This window comes from Panthera leo, chromosome E2, assembly GCF_018350215.1.
Source record: "Panthera leo isolate Ple1 chromosome E2, P.leo_Ple1_pat1.1, whole genome shotgun sequence".
Lineage (NCBI taxonomy): Eukaryota > Metazoa > Chordata > Mammalia > Carnivora > Felidae > Panthera > Panthera leo.
In genome coordinates this window covers 12,759,234-12,778,143 of record NC_056693.1, presented here as the reverse complement: position 1 = coordinate 12,778,143, position 18,910 = coordinate 12,759,234, and the positions used below count along the sequence as shown (strand labels likewise).

The 18,910-nt window shown below is 46.7% G+C and overlaps 1 protein-coding gene and 1 pseudogene across 1 annotated transcript; one reads left to right on the top strand and one right to left on the bottom strand.

Moving 5' to 3' along the window:
- Positions 1-587: 587 nt before the first annotated feature.
- ETHE1 (ETHE1 persulfide dioxygenase) lies at positions 588-17,075 on the bottom strand. Its single transcript, XM_042919600.1, has 7 exons — positions 16,932-17,075; positions 16,411-16,555; positions 16,153-16,301; positions 3,393-3,522; positions 1,459-1,548; positions 941-1,057; positions 588-774 (listed from the first exon to the last, which is right to left on the bottom strand). Exons 1-7 carry the CDS (start codon positions 17,010-17,012, stop codon positions 722-724), a joined length of 765 nt encoding a protein of 254 aa, XP_042775534.1. The 5' UTR covers positions 17,013-17,075; the 3' UTR covers positions 588-721.
- On the top strand, positions 2,502-2,614 carry LOC122209274 (annotated as a pseudogene).
- Positions 17,076-18,910: the final 1,835 nt, after the last annotated feature.

The following is an 18,910-nucleotide window of genomic DNA, read 5'->3' as shown; positions in this document are numbered from 1 at the left end:
TATAGCTGGGGAAACTGAGGCTGAGAGGGACAAATGTGCACAAAGTCTATACATGTTGTTAATCTTAAAGCTGGAGTTGTTCTCTGGAAAGTCTGTGTTCTTAACCATTAGGCATACTGTCACTCTGGCGCAGCCAGGAAGTGCCTGGAAGATCATTCCAAATGATAGTGACAATAATTGTCACCACTGATAGGAACCCGGCCATGCGGGGAGGGTGCCAAGCACCTCATACATGTGGATTCCTTGGGTCATCATGACACCCTATTATTAGTATTATTTCCATCTTACAGATTGAAACTGAGGCCCGGAGAAGTGGAGCACCTTATCCTGGGTCTTACATACAGGTAGAAGTGGTTCAAACTCAAGACCGTGTTCTAATCCAAGGAGGTGAGAAGCCCTGCCCCAGATACGAGTTTCTGATCTTGTGAGTTGGAAAATTTCCTCCTTCCAGGCACCCTGGATCTTCAGTGACCTTGCTCACCCCCTTGGTCTCTCTAGACCAGACACCTCAGCCCAGAAAACCAACTGGTTCCCCCAGAAAATGGACAGAAATAAGATTCAGAGCAACAACAAAACAAAACAAAAAGAAACTTTTTAAATTTTATTTAAGAAGCTCAAGGGCTGGTGAGGGAGGGGAAGAAGAGAGGCTTCGGTGATGGCGCCCCCCTCTGTACCCCACCTAGTGCATTCTTAACGGATATGAGCACCTGACAAAGCCAGGTCAGGAAAGGGGAGTCTGGATCCCACAGCGCATATTAGCTGGAACCGCAATGTCTGAAAGGAAGAAACCAAGGTTAAAACAAAGGGCTCCAGCAGAACCCCTCATGCCCCCCCTGGGGACCCAGAAATCCTAGGAGCCCCTCTTCTTTGGGAAACTAGAGTTCTGGCCCTGAGCCCCACCCTCCCTCAGACCCAGCAGTCCCGGCCCCCAAATGCTCACCTATCTGCTGAGGCTTGGGCAAGTTCAGGTTGTCCATGACCTTGACAAATTCCTCACAGCTGAGAGTGAGCCGAGGGTTCAAAGTCCTCTCCTCCTCCACAGTGGACACTGTGAGCCCTAGTGGCCAAGGGAGGGGAAGAATGTCAACCTGGCAAGTGCCTGGGGCTTCCTAGGACTACACTTCCCAGGAGGCTTAGGGTGCATCTCGGGCCTGGGACTAATAGGCTCTTCCCAGAATGTTTCTGAGATCGCTGGCTCTCCTCAAAGGGCACTATGGGAAATGTAGTTTCCCACCGTCTCTAAGCTCTATAAGGAAGTCCCAGGAAAACTCCTGCCCTCCGGAATTCTAGTTGTAGTTTCTCCATCCACACTCGGCACACCTAAGCACTTAATCTTTTTTGGCCAGAGGAATTTCTAGGAATTGTAGTCTCCATGCCCCACAAGGACTACAGCGGTTTGGTACGCCCTCTCAAATGGAAAGTTATGGAAGTCCCATACCTCCCCCAGGAAGCCCTCACCATGGTAATCATGAGCAGGGTAGACCAGACAGTCTCCTGGAAGCGTGAAGATCTTTTCATGGACCGAGTGGTACAAGGTCTTAGCACAGCCTGGGGAGGGAAAGTTCAGAGGAGTGAATCAACAGGACAGGAGCCCTCTAATCCCTTCCTTCAAGAAAAGGGTGGGAGGATAAAATCACATAGCTAAACTGCCCCCCTCATTTCCTGCCAGGACCCCTCTGCCTAGGCACAGAAAGAGAGGAAAGGGCATTCTAGACAGATGGAACAGCATAGGCGAAGAATTGAGGAATGGTGAGAAATTCACCATGGTGGTAAGTAAGGTTGGGATGAGATCCTGAAGCACCAGGGAGTTGTGCCCTCAGCCTGGGGATGCCAAGAAAAGCTTCAGGGCAGGGAGGCTGGACTAGAAGGTAAGAAACTGAAGACATGAGGCCAAAGAGAATGGTTCCAACAACAACCTCTGAGTCCTCAATTGGGGCGGGGGCAAACCTCTCTAGACCATCATTCCCGCCATTCATGTCAGCCCAATCCTTCAATTTCGTAACTGTGCCGGGAGTGGATAAATGGGAGATGAGGCACCTCGGAAAGAAACAGACAGACACAGACGGAGGCATGAGGAGAGGAAGAGGAAGCAAGAGGCAGCCTGGGGCTCTGGTTACACACTTCCAGCTCAAGGTTGTCCTATCTTTCCTCTGTCTTTATCAGGGCAGCTAAATCCTCCCAATCTAGTGTCAGCCCCGTAGTCGCACGCACACGCTGAAGGGCAGGCACACCCAGAGGTACTGAAACTAAACTCCCTTCCCACAGTGAAACTCCTGAATCTAACTGCCCCCCTAGCAGCCGAACTCCTGAATCAAACTCACACCCCTCCCCGCTGCGACACCTCCAGCAGCCAAACTCCTTATGGGGTTTAAAAATATGTCCACAGGGGCGCCTGGCTGGCTCAGTCGGTAGAGCATGTGACTCTTGAGCTTGGGGTTGTGGGTTCAGGTCCCACGTTGGATGTAGAGATTACTTAAAAAAAAATAAATAAATAAAAAAGGGCTCCCTTGGGCGGTACATACACTACAATTGGAATGATACAGAAAAGGTGAGCGTGGCCCCTATGCTAGGGTGACATACAAATTCCGTGAAGCATAAATATTAAAATATTATTAAAATAAATAATAAATATATGTCCACAAACTCACTGACACTTTTCTGTTCAAAATGTGATCCTTTTCCCCTCGCCTTGACTTAGTGGTCTCCACTAAGTGACTTGCAACGAATAAACAGGATATTGCAGAAATGACAGAGGTTAACTTCTGAGACTAGGTCATTAAGAAAAAGTTAGGGCTTCGGACTGCTTGCCCGTTGCATCTCTCTGATCACGCCCTCTGGAGGAACCCGGCTGCCAGGTCATGAAGACAAAGCACCCCCATGGAGAGGTCACATGGTGAGAAACTGAGGCCTCCTGCCAACAGTGGGAGCCAGCTTGCCAGCCATGTGAGTGAGGCACCTTTGGAAGCGGACCCTCCAGCCCCAGTCACGCCTTCAGATGACGGCAGCCCAGGCCCTAGCTTGACTGTGCCCTCCATGAAAGATGCTGAGCCGGAACCACCCAGCTAAGCTACTCCCAGAGTCCTGACTCTCAGAAGTTATGCGAGATAATGTTAATCATTGTTTTAAGTCATTACACTCTGGGGTCATTTGTTTCACAGCGATAGATAACTAACGCCCCCCCTTGAATCTAACTGTCCCTCAATACAGTAAACCACTGCATCTGCCCCCCAAGGGCCATGACTCTAACTCTCCCCGACTCCAGCATCTAAACTTCTTGAATCTAATCCTGACCCCCTAAAACTCCCATTCATTCATTCTTACAACAGGTCCTTAAAACTCTGGCCCACGCATAACCATCCTACGATCTCAGGCTGGAGAAGGGGGTCTGTGACCTTGCTGGAAGTCCGTCCGCCCACACCCTCGGATGAGCAGGGCATCTCCAGTGAAGGCCATGCTGTGGTCATTCAGGACGAAGGTGACACAGCCTGGGGTGTGGCCGGGGCTGGCCCGGGTCTCCAAGGCCTGGTGGGGAAGGAGAGTACAGACAGTTATCAATAAGCCAAGGACTCTGGTCTGATGGCAAAACTGACCCCAGAAGCACCCATCCCACCTCAGGATCACATCTAGCTAGCATAGTTTTTTGCAAAAAGATTAGGTGTGCCTGGGTGGCTCAGTCAGTTAAGCGCCTGACTCTTGATTTCAGCTCAGGTCATGATCTTGCTGTTCATGGGATCGAGCCAGGCATCGTCTGCCTCTGCACTGACAGCATGGAGCCTGTTGGGTATTCTCTCTCTCCCTCTGTCTCTGCCCCTCCCCCACGCACCTGCTCGCTCGCTCTCTCTCTCTCTCTCAAAATAAATAAATACACATTTAAAAAATTAAATAATAAAATTATGTTATTGAAATGAAATTAAAGATGCTATACACAAATATTTAATGACATGAAAATATGTTAAATATCCGGTAAGTGCTAAAAGCAGATTAAAAAAAAAAAAAAAACTTGTACAGTGTCATCTTTTAAAAAAAATTTATTCATTCACTCAAAATATATTTTTTTCTTTAGGCTTTTCCTACATTAACAATTTTTAAACAGAAAACATGTCATTTTATAATTAAAAGTAAAACACAAAATTCAGGATAAACTAAAGATGTAAACATTAAAAGAACCGTAAGAATTCTAGAGAGAAAAAAAGAATTCTAGAGGAAAATATATAAGGATATTATGAGTATATAAGAATATATATAAAATCATATAAAGATATATATAATCTTTTTTTTAAAACATGACTTTTTTTTAACGTTTATTTATTATTGAGAAACAGAGAGAGACAGAGTATGAGCGGGGAGGGGCAGAGAGAGGGGGAGACACAGAATGAGAAGCAGGCTCCAGGCTCTGAGCTGTCAGCAGAGAGCCCGACGTGGGGCTGGAACTCACAAACCGCGAGATCATGACCTGACCTGAAGTCAGACGCTCAACCGACTGAGCCAGCCAGGCGCCCCAAAGATATATATAATCTTATAAATACGTAAGGAGATTATACACACACATACACACACACACACACATATAAGGAAAAACAGTGACAAGGATGACCACATAGTTTAACTTCATCATAGAAAAGAACAAAATAAGAGTTAAAAGACAAAAAACTCAGACAATATTAGCAGCATGTATAAGAAAGTATTATAAAGTGTGAATAGCCATCATATATAAAGAGCTCCTAAGCATCAATAAAAACTCCCAAAAGAAAAATGCACAAAAGAAAAAAAAAAAAGAGGCAATTATGGAAGAGGAAACAAATAGTCAAAAACCATCTGAAACAATATTTGATCTCCCTTTTTTGGGAGAAAAGGAGGGAGATTTAAATGTTAAAAACCCTCACTTTTCACGTACCAGATTGGCAACTGTTAGGGTATTGCTCAGGGTGTTTGAGGCAAGCCCTTTTGTTTCCCGGGACGCGGGTATGACTCCATGTAGCCATTTCAGAGGGCAAGTTTGTAGTGTTTACCAGCATCTCAAATGTGCACTCTTTCTGACCCCTCAAAGTTACTGCTGTTAAGTACTGTTAAGAACTTCCGACACATGTGCAAAAAACGCCCACTCAGGAAAATCCTCATTATCTAAATTCCCACACTCAGTTCAGGGAAGCAACTGTCAGAAAACAATTGTTACCCTAATGATCTAACAACCACTTAGAAGATTAGTTCCCCGCTCACATAGCACCCTTCCCACCAATTAGCATCCTGGTCCAGGTCAGTCTAATCAGCAGATTATAGAAGGGCACCATGTGCAGACCCTGTGTCCACACCCAGCACCCATTCTGCCCTTCCCCACTCACAGGTCTCCAGTTTGGCTCGGGGCATCCGTGTGCCCAGCCAAGCACTTCCTTAGCCTCCGTGGTAGCTTGGGTGGCTTCTGACACGGTTCTCTGGCCACCAAGGTCTCCGTAAATGTCTGAGAACGTCTGAGAAAGCTTTTCCCTTCCTGATACAAGAGTTTGCCACCTCTCCTTCCCACTTCATCTGGTTCTGGACAAAGATGTGATGGCTGCAGCTGCAGCAACCACCTTGCAACCATGAAAAAGAATCCCCAAAATGATAGCGCTGCTTAATCGGACCATGACTGCCTTCTTCCAGACTCTATTACAGGAGAACATTGAACACCCGATTATTTAAGCCACTGTATGGTTTTTTAAGTCATGTATTGGTTTTTCAGCCAAACACCTTCCTAGCTCATATATAATAGGATAGATGCGCAATGCCAAACAAATGCAAAGCAAAATCACAGACCTTGCAAAAGCTTGTGGGAAAAATCGCAGGCATCCTGCACCAAATTAACACCTTTTGGTGGCAGCAAAGGGATGATCTTTCACTTTTTATTTGGTCTGTTTCTGTACTCTCTGAATTTTTCTTTCTCAGGAGCCTTTATTTCATTTTATTTTTATTTAAATCCAAGTTAGTTAACATATAGTGTGACAGTGGTTTCAGGAATAGAATTTACTGATTTATCACTTACATAGAACACCCAGTGCTCATCCCAACAAGTGTCCTCCTTAATGCCCCTTGCCCATTTAGCCCACCCCCCACCCAACACCCCGCCAGCAACCCTCAGTTTGTTCTCTGTGTTTAAGGTCTCTTATCACCTGTCTCCCTCTCTGTTTTTATCTAATTTTTCCTTCCCTTCCTTTGTGTTCATCTGTTTTGTGTCTTAAAGTCCTCATATAAGTGAAGTCATATGATTTTTGTCTTTCTCTGACTAATTTTACTTAGCATAATACCCTCCAGTTCTATCCAGTGTTGCAAATGGCAAGATTTCCTTCTTTTTGATTGCTGAGTAATACTCCATTGTATATATAGACCACATCTTCTTTATCCATTCATCCATCGATGGACATTTGGGCTCTTTCCATACTTTGGCAATTGTCGATAGTGCTGCTATAAACATGGGGGTGCATGTGCCCCTTCAAAACAGCATCCCTGTACCCCGCGGATAAATGCCTAGTCGTGCAATTGCTGGGTCGTAGGGTAGTTCCATTTTTAGTTTTTTGAGGAACCTCCATACTGTTTTCCAGAGTGGCTGCACCAGCTTGCCTTCCCACCAGCAGTGCAAAAGTGTTCCCCTTTGTCCACATCCTCGCCAACATCTGTCATTGCCTGAGTTGTTAATGTTCGCCATTCTGACAGGTGTAAGGAGGTATCTCATTGTGGTTTTGATTTGTATTTCCCTGATGATGAGGGATGTGGAGCATCTTCTCATGTGGCGGTTGGCCGGCTGGATGTCTTCTTTGGAGAAGTGTCTATTCATCTCTTTCGCCCATTTCTTCACCGATTATGTGTTTTTTGGGTATTGAGTTTGATAAGTTCTTTATAGATTTTGGATACTAACCCTGTATCTCTGAATTTTTTTTTTAAAACAAAAGACATGGGTGTCTTTCAAACTAAATATTGTGATGGATGATCAGGAGTAGTGTTCAAAGTAGTTAATCACAGTTGTAGCAATGGGTATTGACCAATCAGAAGGACATCAGCCATGAACAACCAGTACAGTTAGAAAGTATCTATATGGTCTATATGGTACGGTGAAAGTATATATATGGTATATGTAATTATGTATGTGTATAAATTGGACAAAATTTTAATATCGATTGAGCAAAATCCTGCTTGCCACGTAGATCAAGATTCCTTAGGCCCTTGGTGATGGAATCTGTGTCGCAAGTGGCTTGGCTAGTGAGCAGGATCCCTGGCCGTTCCCTTCTCTGGAATATCTAGAATCCGTCCTCCACCACCATGTACCTCCCACCGTCCCACCCATCTTGGGCCTCATCCTCTCCTGCTCGGAACAACCACCAGCATCCTCCCTGGCCCGCCAGCCTCCATCCGTCTCCTGCATGACCCTGAAGGGGGTTTCTATTGCCCAGATTCAAACCTGCTCCTCTCTGCTCAAGACTCTTCCTTGGCTCCCACTGTCCCCAGGGCAGAGTTCTGGGTCCTCGGCCTAACTTTTGAAATGCCCCTGTTTTGGTGCCTGTCCACCTTCACAGCCCAGTGTCCTATAACATCCTCCATTTCTCAACACGCCCAGCTACTCTGAAACCCAGGGTCATTTCCAGAAAGCACCAGGTTTTTCCACACCTCTTGCCCATGCAATTCTCTCTGCTAGGTACACCCTTCCCTCTTCACCCATTAGTCAGATCGACTCATTTCCAAGAGCCCTGACATTGACTGACCCCTTCTCCTGTGCCGGGCTCTCTTCTAAGTGTTCAACTCGACTGAACTCACTCAGTCCACACACACCCTTATGACGTAGGTACCGTTCCTGTGCCCATTCTGCAGATGAGGAAACTGAGGCACAGGATGAGAATAAGAACGTGCCAACTATAACCATATACTAGAATATGAACGAATCTCACGGATAAGACAAAAGCAAATAAAATGCACTAGACACAGAAGAGCAGAAAGGTGTGGAATGGAATAGGATGGATGGGGCAAGGAGGGGGATAGGATAAAGTGAGAAATCTCAGGGTGCCCACTACACAGTACAGGGAAGTGGTATTTCATGAAGTGGAGGTTTCATTGACGAATGCAGAAGGAAAAGATCCCATCTCATGGCGAAGGTGCATGGACCAGTGGTCAAGAACAGTTTCCTAAGCCAGGTGACATGGGTTCTAAATTTGGCTCAGCTATTACTAGCTGTGTGTCCTTGCACAAGTCACTTCACCTCTCTGGGCTTCTCTACTCATTTGTAAAATGGGGATAATAAGTGTCCCCACCCCATAGGGCTATTACAAAGATCAAATTATTTTGTATCTGTAAAGCACTTAGAAAGATGCCCAGCACACAATATTCGCTGTATAATAAAAATAACATAATCATGATGATGTTTTAAAATTTGTAAAAACACTGATCTACTGGAACAAGGCCTCCTGGGTTCAAATCCCCGCTTGGCCACTTTCTCAGTGTAATTTTGGGGCAAGTCACTTCCCCTCTTTAAAAGGGGGAAAATATTTCCTTCTCTGTAAAATGGGGAGAATATTTCTGATCTCACTATGTGGCTATGAAGGTTGAGATCTGTTTGTCAGAGAAGAAACAGCAAAGGCCCAAGGGCCAGATTCAGCCATAGAAGTGTTTTGTTTGGACTGCTCAGGAGTTATGAGAAGTCTGCATTTGTAGTCTACCCTTAAGGAGTAGAAGATTTCGGGGGTGTCTGCTGGCCCAGTTAGTTGAGCATCCCACTCTTGATTTCGGCTCAGGTCATGATCTCAAGGTCATGAGATGGAGCCCTGCATTGGGCTCTGTCGAGCTCCACGCTGACAGCACGGAACCTGCTTAACATTCTCTCTTGGGGCGCCTGGGTGGCTCAGCTGGTTAAGCATCAACTTTGGCTCAAGTCACGATCTCATGGGTGGTGAGTTCAAGCCCCACGTCTGTGCTGACAGCTCGGAGCCCGGGGGCTGCTTCGGATTCTGTGTCTCCCTCTCTCTCTGCCCCTCCCCAGCTCACACACACTTGCGCGCTCTGTCTCTCTCAAAAAAAAAAAAAAAAAAAAAAAAAAAAAGTGGAAGATTTCTGAAGAACGTATATTTGCAGCTTCTATTAAAAAAAGAGAGAGAAGGCTTGGCAGTAGACAGACTACATTCCTAAACATGCATAATCAACTCGAATTGTGCAGTGGGTGTCCCGCCTCATACACAGAACACACACCCTAACATTTGCCACAGGCCCCACCACTCCCTGCTGCCTGCAGCAATGTTTGATTATGAAAATCCTTCCAGACAAAAGCTGAGGAAATGCACTTACAGACTTCAGCAGTGTGTGGCAAGAAGCAAACCCACAATGCTTGTTAACTATTGTTAAATTCTCATTATTACCACTAACCGATATCAAAATATATACCATCTATTCCAGTTGCCAGCAAAGAAGAAGAAGTTGAATGACACCACGAGCAAACAACCGGACGCACCCAGCACGTGGAACGTTCTACAAGACAACAGGCCGGAAACTTCAGAAGTCAATGTCATGGTGCAGAAAGGGTATGAAACTATTGTAGAATTATTTGTTGTAGCTTTAAAAAAACGTTTATTTATCTAGAGAGAGAGTGAGAGGAGAAGGGGCAGAGAGAGGGAGAAAGACCAAGCAGGCCCCACGCTCATCACAGAGCCCAACATGGGACTTAATCCCACAACCATGAGGTCATGACCTGGGCAGAACTCAAGAGTCGGCACTTAACCAACTGAGCCACCCAGGTGGCCGTAAAGTGTTCGAGATTTACATGAACCTCGTTGGGTCCTGGTTCCTAAAAACAGCCTTAAAAATGATTCATGGCCTGGATTTAAGAATGATTTCAGAATTATTGTATATTTTCTGTGACAAAGATTTTGTAAAAGAATTGTTCTCAAAGTGTGGTCAAGGGAACCTTGAGGGTCTGCGAGGTGAAAACTATTTTCACGATAGTAGGAAGACTTCTTCTACCCTTCTTACTGTCATTCTCCCATCAGAGTTCGATGGTGTTTTCTAGAAGCTCCGTGGCTGGTGATGACGTCACTGCTCTGACGGCTGATGGGAGTACTTGGATATTCTTGTGTTAAAAAAAAAAGTCTCAGTTTTAACTTCCAATGCAGTAAATTTTGTTGGATCTCTGAATAGGTATGTTTTATTTATTTTTTATTCAGGGGCGCCATTCAGACCCTCTGCCTCCCTCTCTCAAAAAAATAAAAAAATTAAAAAAAAAAAAGTTGTGGGGGTAAGCACCTAATATCTTGACCTCACGCAGGTCACCTGTTCTTGAAACTGGGTAATCTCAGCGGCAGAATATTCTGCAGGGATTCCATAGGCCTGCCTAACCGCACATTCTTTCACATTTCTTCTTCCCATCCACGGTGCTGCAAATACGTGACCCCTTTCAGCAGGTGCTCCTTCCCGGGGGGCTTCCCGCTGCAGGGGTAGCTTCTCAAACTCGGTCCCATCCCCTGAACCAACAGGAAAGAGACCCGCCCCGCAAGCTCACTCGCCTCGCAGTTCCCACGGCCCACACTGCCCCCTGGTGGCAGGCGAACTCTTGCCTCCTATTCCATTTGGTCCCCAGGTTCATGCCACGACTCCTTTATTCAAAAGCACTTCATCTTGGGGGCTCCTGGGTGGCTCAGTGGGTTAGGCATCTGACTCCTGATTTTGGTTCAGGCCATGATCTCATGGTTTGTGAGTTCGAGTCCCGCATCTGTGAGCGCAGAGCCTGCTTGGGATTCTCTCTCAAAATAAATAAGTAAACTTAAACAAAGCAAAACAAAACCCTTAATCTTGATATAACCAACCACTATTTCTGTGCACTCTGAACTCAAAAACCCAAAATGTCTTTTCCCACTGCAGCTAAATACTCTGAACCTCCATCAGCCTTCCTTTCCTTTGTGAAAGAAAACGACATTAGTTGTGATGTTCAGAGGACAGTGTACAGATATCTACAACTTGACGATGAGTCAAAAATTAAGACAGGTGATGGATGGACCCGACGTACACGGTCAATTTTTCTTTCAACTTTTCTGTATGCTTGCCATTTTTCATAAAATGTTGGGAGGGTTCCCCAATTCAAATAGTTCCAAATAGAAGGAAGCACTGAAATCCTCATTTGGACTACAAGAGGACCACCTGGGAGCTTTTATTTTATTTTTCTTAATATTTTATTTTCAAGTCATCTCTACACCCAACGTGGGGCTCGGACTTAACCTCGAGATCGAGTCACAAGCTCTGCTGACTGAGCCAGCCAGGCACCCCACCTGTGAGCTTTTAAAATATACTGGTTCCCTGTGTTCACCCCTAACAATTAAATCAGAATCTCTAAAGTGGGATCTGGGTCGTGAGTTCGAGCCCCGCGTCAGGCTCTGGGCTGATGGCTCGGAGCCTGGAGCCTGTTTCCGATTCTGTGTCTCCCTCTCTCTCTGCCCCTCCCCCGTTCATGCTCTGTCTCTCTCTGTCCTAAAAATAAATAAAAAACGTTGAAAAAAAAAAAAATTAAAAAAAAAAAAATAATAAAAAATAAAGTGGGATCTGGGGATCAGTATCTGGCAATGCTCTAAATTAACATATTAAACAAACAAGACTAACTTTCTGAATCTGCCACTCCTCATGGGAGCTGAAATGTTCACATCTCATTGCTCATTAAAACAGAAATTTATTTCTGCAGTGAAACCATCCAAATCTGGCCCACTGTGAACGCAAAACATACAACCAGCTCAAAAAAAACTGGCAATTTCTACTCAAGTTAAGCGTATGTCAGTCCTATGACCCAGAAAGTCCATTCCTTGGAATTGAGAATAGTGTCCACCAAGAGATCTGTATAAGGACCCCTCACAGTCGCATTAGTTCATAATAGCCAAAAACTGGAATCAACCAGCAAAAGGAAAATGGATAGACTGCCATAAATTCATATAGTGAAATGCTCTACATCAGGGGTTGGCAAACTATGGCTGCTGCACCAAATTTGGCCTGTCACCTGTTTTTGTATGGCCTGAGGGCTAAGAGTGGTTTTTACACTTTTTTCATGGTTGGAAAAATAAATAAAAATGGGAGTGGTATTTCATAATACATGAGAATGCCGAAATGAAAATTTCGGAGGCCATAAATAAAGTTTTATTGGAGCACAGCCATGCTTATTCATTTATGCATTGTCTACGACTGCTTTCACACCAACACAACTGAGTGGTTACAACAGAGACCATATGGCCTGCAGAACCGAAAACAGTTACTGTCTGGTCCTTTACAGAAGAAGTTTGCCAATCTCTGCTATATAGCAACAGAAGGAAAGGACTACAACTACATACAACATTGTGTGGAGTAAAAGAAGCCAGGCACAAAAGAACACACATTGTATGACTCCTGTTGACAAGGTCCAGAACACGTAGAACTAATCTGTGATTAAATAAGTCAGAAGAGGGGCGCCTGCTGGCTCAGTCAGTAAAGCATGTGATTCTTGATTTCAGGGTAGTGAGTTCAAGTCCCACATTAGGCATGCAGCCAAGAAAGGAAGGAAGGAAGGAAGGAAGGAAGGAAGGAAGGAAGGAAGGAGGGAGGGAGGGAGGGAGGAAGGAAGGAAGGAAGGAAGGAAGGAAGGAAGGAAGGAAGGAAGAAGGAGCTTAAAAGTCCTTCTCTGGGAATGCAAGCTGGTGCAGCCACTCTGGAAAACAGTATGGAGGTTCCTCAAAAAACTAAAAATAGAACTACCCTACGACCCAGCAATTGCACGACTAGGCATTTATCCAAAGGATACAGGTGTGCTATTTCGAAGGGACACACGCACCCCCATGTTTATAGCAGCACTATCGACAATAGCCAAAGTATGGGAAGAGCCCAAATGTCCATCGATGGATGAACAGATAAAGAAGATGTCGTATATATGTGTGTGTGTGTGTGTGTGTGTGTGTGTGTGTGTGTATACACACAATGGAATATTACTCGGCAATCAAAAAGAATGAAATCTTGCCATTTGCAACTACGTGGATGGAACTGGAAGGTATTATGCTAAGTGAAATTAGTCAGTCAGAGAAAAACACAAATCATATGACTTCACTCATATGAGGACTTTAAGAGACAAAACAGATGAACACAGGGAAGGGAAACAAAAATAATATAAAAACAGGGAGGGGGACCAAACAGAAAAGACTCCTAAATATGGAGAACAAATTGAGGGTTACGGGAGGGGTTGTGGGAAGGGGGATGGGCTAAATGGGTAAGAGGCACTAAGGAATCTACTCCCGAAATCAATGTTTCACTATATGCTAATTAATTTGGATGTAAATTTTAAAAAATAAAAAATAAAATTTAAAAAATTCATCAAAAAAAAAGTCCTTCTCATAAGGGAAAGAAAATTAGAAATAAAAAAATAAGTAAGAAGAATGGTGTTTTGATGGGGGTGTCAATGGCCAGGGAGAAAGACAAGGAAAACTTCTGGGGTGATAGGTATGTTCTGTATCTGGATCTTAGCAATGGATGCTCAAGTGTAAACATATGTAGGAATTTACAGGGTGCCCGGGTGGCTCAGTCGGTTTAGCATCAGACTTTGGCTCAGGTCTTGATTTCATGGTTCATGAGTTCGAGCCCTGCATTGGTCTCTCTGCTGTCAGCACAGAACCTGCTTCATATCCTCTGTCTCCCTCTCTCTCTGCCCCTCCCCATCTCATGCTCTGTCTCTCTCTGTCTCAGAAATAAATAAATATTAAAAAAAAATTTTTAATAAACAAATAAATAAATAAAACGGGGGGAAGAAAATGAGGGAGGAAAAAAATGTGGCCATCGCTAAAGGTATCTAAAGAACACAAATGAAAGCCACACAGAACACTGAATAATCATAAAGACAGGTACTAGCAAGGGTTGGCAAGGATGCCCAGAAACTAGCACTTTCATTCGCTGCTGGTGGGAACATAAAATGGTGCAGCCACTTTGGATATCGGTCAGTCGGGTCCTCAAAGTATTAAATATATAGAGTGATTATTGATTTAGCAATTCCATCCTAGGTGTGTGTATATATATATATATATACGCAAAAAGAAATGAAAATGGAGGGACACACAAAAACTCGTACATGAGTATTTTAGCAGCATCATTTATCATTGCCAAAAAGTGGAAAGAGCTAAAATGTCTATTGGCTGATGGATGAATGAATGAGGTATATTCACACAATGGAAGAGTACTCAGCCATAAAAAAGAATGAAATGCTGATAGGTGCTACCATACAGGTGAACCTTGAAAATGTAGGGTCAACAACAGAAGCGCGTCAAAAAAGGCCATATAACACATGATTCCGTCTCTATGAAATACCCAGAATACACAAGCCTGTAGAAACACAAAGGAGATTAATGGTTGCCTAAGGCTGTAGGGGCAAGAGGGGAGGGGGCTGGGGTGACAATCAGGGGGAGTGGGATTTCTTTTGGAAGTGACAAAAATATTCTAAAATTAATTGTGGTGACGGATGGACTCAACTCTGAATATACTAAGAAGTGTAAAGTTCCAATGGATGAATTGGACGGTTTGTGAATTATACCAATTAAGTTGTTCAAAAAAACAGACACAGGGGCGCCTGGGTGGCTCGGTCGGTTACGCATCCGACTTCAGCTCAGGTCATGATCTCGCGGTCCGTGAGTTCGAGCCCCGCGTCGGGCTCTGTGTTGACAATTCAGAGCCTGGAGACTGTTTCAGATTCTGTGTCTCCCTCTCTCTCTCTGCCCCTCCCCTGTTCATGCTCTGTCTCTCTCTGTCTCAAAAATAAATAAACGTTAAAAAAAAAAAATTAAAAAAAAACAAACAAAAACAGACACAGAAGGGGCACCTGGGTGGCTAGTTCAGTTAAGCATCCAACTCTTGACTTGGGCTCGGGTCATGATCTCAGCGTTCCTGGGTCTGAGCCCTACATCGGGCTCTGCGCGGACGGTGTGGCTCCTGCTTGGGATTCTCTCTCTCTCCCTCTCTCTCTCTGCCCCTCCCCTCTCTTAAAATAAATACATAAACTTAAAAAAAAAAAAAAGACACTGAAGCTAAATTCGCCACAGCTAAACCCTTCAACATGCATGCATGCATTCATTCATTCAGTCAGTCTAACAAAGGGCTCATCTTGACACAAAATCCCAACAGTTTTTCACTCTTCTAAGCCTTCTCAACTCAAGAAGTGCTTGCTAATACCTGACAATTACGTGCAGTGTATGTAAAAGTACAGTGCATTTTTTTTTACCCGCTTCCAGAAGAGGACTTGAAATGAAGACGCCACATCCATGTAGCTAAGCCCTCTGATCCCACACACAGCCCTCATTTCCTCTAAATGCTCTGACTCATATAAACTATCCCCATTTAGCAAAACCCTCTAACCTGGAGGCCAAGACTTCATCCTATCCCTTGACCATTCTGTCCCCAAAGTCAGCCAGACTCTCCGTATCTTTAGCCAGTCTGAGCAGAAAAACAAAAGCTTTGTTAGGTGTTTCTCCTCCCCCAGCCCCCCTTCACCTCTATCTATTGCTCTGGGTTGAAATTCTGGCTGGAAATCTGCTGACTAGGCCTGTGACAGCGAAAAAGAGGTAGGAACCTTCAGACCCTTCCTGTGTGAAGCAACAGCCATGCCAAGGGTGAGACAAGCTGGCACGTGGCAGGGGGAGGGGGGAGGTGGGTGGGGGGAGACATTTAAGGAGGTGGTGGCTTGAAGGTGCCCACCCTGCCCTTGCCTGGCCCTGAGGGCGGACACCTCCTTAAATGTTGTGCCCTAGGCGCCTCGATGGCCTCACCCTGATCCTGGCTCTGGGCAACAGGAGGCTCCTTCCTCCAACAGCGGCTCTAGAAGACAGCGCTGGGTCTCTCCCTCAGCCCCGGCTTCAGAATTTTAGCCCTCGATCAACTTTTATGGAGATGCCAGGCCAAAAGAGCTGCTCCAAGGTGGTAGGAAACTCCACAAATGTTGTTGACTCAAGGGGCCTGGCCAAAGACACACCTGCCCAGCCTCTTGCCCCAGTGCCCCACCTGCGTTTATGGCGCCCTCCTCCCAGAGACAAACTCAGGGATCAGAAATCCAGGCCAGAGGCCCCTCCTACCCCAAGATTCAGGAGCCCAAGCCCCCAGCCCCCTCTTCCCTTAGGTCCAAGAAGTCCAGGCCACCACCCTCTCGGGACCCAGGATCCAACTCACGAAGCGCCCGAAGTGGATGGAGTCCCCATCCTCAATGTGCAAGTCAGCCTGGGCCCCGCTAAGGCGGGAGATGACAGACTGGCAGCCGGGGAGTAGGGACCGGAGCAGCCCTGAGCCCGTAATGTGATCCGCGTGGCAGTGGGTATTCACTGGGGGAGAAAGGAGGGCCAGGTCCAGGAGGGCACAGAGGAGGACGCAGGCTTCCCAGCCCCCAACGCCCTCCTCCCTCAGACCCAGGAGTTCGGTCTCTAGACTGACCAGCATACAGCAGCCGCAGCCCCAGTTCCTTGACCAGCTGGGCATCCCGAGGCGCTGTCTCCAGAACCGGGTCGATCAGAATGGCCTCACGGGACTCTCTGTCACCCAACAGGTACGTGTAGGTGCAGCTCTTGGGCTCAAACATCTGGGAAGGGGGCGTGGGACAGGTGAGAGCGCGGAACCAGACTTCCACTCACTGGGGACCCAGGACTCCGAGCCTCGATTCGATTCTCTTCCTAAGATCCAGAAGCAGAAACCCTTCTTTCCCCTCGGCGTCGGGAGTCTGGGGCCCCTGCACCTTACTCCATCTGAACCAATGAGTCCCAACTTTCCAATACCCCCCCCACACACACACTCCCCCGCCAAATCAGGGTCTCCAGCAGCCTCTTCCGTCTAGGACTCAGGAGTCCGGCCCCAAGCCCCGGGGATCCCAGATCTCCTCCCTTTCAAGGAACCCGGAGTCCCGCCCCTGCCGCCGCCCAGCGCCCAGTAGTCCCGTTGCGGGTCCAGCGTCCTCGCACCTGCCGTAGGAGGATGGGGACTCCAGACCCGCTGCGCTGGCTGAGCTGCCGCCCGGCGAACCTCAGTGTAGCCCCCGCCATCGCGCTCGCGGCCGGGTGGGACCGAGCTGAGGCGCAGCGCCGGCGGAAGCCGGGTGCCCACTGGCTGACCTGGGCGGGGAGGGGCGGGGCGCGGCGCGGCGCGGGCGGGGCGGGGCGGGGGCGGGGCCGTCTTAAAGGGGCCGCGCCCGCGGCCGCTGGGGTGGGGGTGGGGGTCCAGTCTGGCGAAGAGACTTCAGACACCGAGAAGACGGTGAGACAGAGAAACGGCGAACGGGGATACACTCAAAAGGCGAGGGAGAGACGTTGGGAGAAGCACGGACAGAGAGAGAAATGAAAACCCAACAGGAGGCCCCAATACACTGATAGCGGGACTCCTTGTGTATTTCCGGTGGTTTTTCTCAGGAGAGAAACAGGCAGACAGAAAAGCTCAAAGTCATGGAGAGAATTTTGCACATTTATTCCTCACTTGGGGGTCTCCTGTGTGCCTGGCCCAAGCTGGGAGAAGCTGGGGACCTGGAGGTGAGCCCTGTCCGGTCGGTGAGGAGAATGGTGCAGACATCAGGGCTGAAACAAAAGAAGGTTCAGGGATTGCCAGGAGCTCAGGGGAAGGAGGAAACAGGAAAGCAGGGATCCTCAAGCACTCTTTACTGTGAGGTTCCCCCCAAATAAGACCTCTTCACTCTGGGGCCCATTCTTGCTGTTTCTGTAGGATTGCTAGACTGTTCACCAGTCCCTTGAAGGCATGCACACCTTCTGGGTCAGCTGTGAGAAGCCCTAAGAGGTAGAAACCTGGGCATACCCCTTCCCAACTGTGCGACCTTGGGCTCAAAACTTACCGTCTTCTGGGCTTCATTCAGTATAAGTATACTCATCTGTAAAATGAGGTTGAAAAGAGCTCCTCCCTTATTGTGAAGATCTAATAAGTTCAGACACGTAAAGAGTCTGGGAGAGCGCCTGGCACAGAACAAAACTATTATTGTGATTTCATCACCATCCTCAACTCCTTCCAATTCATCACTAGGCCCTGTTTTAAATTTTTTTATGTTTATTTATTTTTGAGAGAGAGACAGAGACAGAGACAAGACAGAGTGCGAGTGGGGGGAGGGGCAGAGAGAGAGGGAGACAGAATCTGGAGCAGCTCCAGGCTCTGAGCTGTCAGCACAGAGCCTGATGCGGGGCTCAAACGCATGAACCATCAGATCATGTGATCTGAGCCTAAGTCGGACGCTTAACCAACTGAGCCACCCAGGTACACCTATCTAGGCTCTGTTAAGTTAACCTCTCCAATCAGGCCACTTCTCCACCATCACGCCCTCAGCCCCAGTCAAGAGGCAGCAAGGCATAAATGCAAATTACGTGGGTTCCAGGGCCTGGCTGCAGGAGTTTAAATCCTGACCCTGACCCTGTGTGACCTTGAATAAGTGACCTCCCTCCTTGTGCCTCATTTTCCTTTTTCTGTACACTGGGGATAATAGTATCGCCTCCTCTTAAAAACTTGCTGTCAGGATGAGATGAAAGAACGTATACCAAACACTCACGATAGTTTCAGGTATACAAGAAGTGCTAACTAAATGCTGGTAGTTAATATTATAATTAATATATAGCAGCCACCTCGCTGGGCTTCTGGCTTCTGCTCTGCCTCCCTACAGTCTGTTTTCCATGCAGCAACCAGAGTGAGGCTTTTAAAATATCAATCACAGGAGCGCCTGGGTGGCTCAGTCGGTTAAGCATCCGATTTTGGCTCAGGTCGGGATCTCGTAGTTTGTGAACTCGAGCCCCATATCCAGCTCTTCAGGCTCTGCAGTGACATTGCCTGCTTGGGATTCTTCTCTCCCTGCCTCTCCCCCACTTGAGCTTTCTGTCTCAAAATAAATACATAATTTTTTTTTTTTTTTTTTTTTTTTTAAATGTCAGGGGCACCTGGGTGGCTCAGTCGG

Bases quoted from the DNA above. Each gene is read 5' to 3' on its own strand.
- ETHE1 (XM_042919600.1), bottom strand. From the start codon at position 17,012: ATGGCGGGGGCTACACTGAGGTTCGCCGGGCGGCAGCTCAGCCAGCGC. The intron at 1,058-1,458 runs GTGAGGGCTTCC...CTTGGCCACTAG, and splicing joins CCCTGCTCATGATTACCATG to GGCTCACAGTGTCCACTGTG. The intron at 775-940 runs GTGAGCATTTGG...TCTTCCTTTCAG, and splicing joins GCCCAAGCCTCAGCAGATAG to ACATTGCGGTTCCAGCTAAT.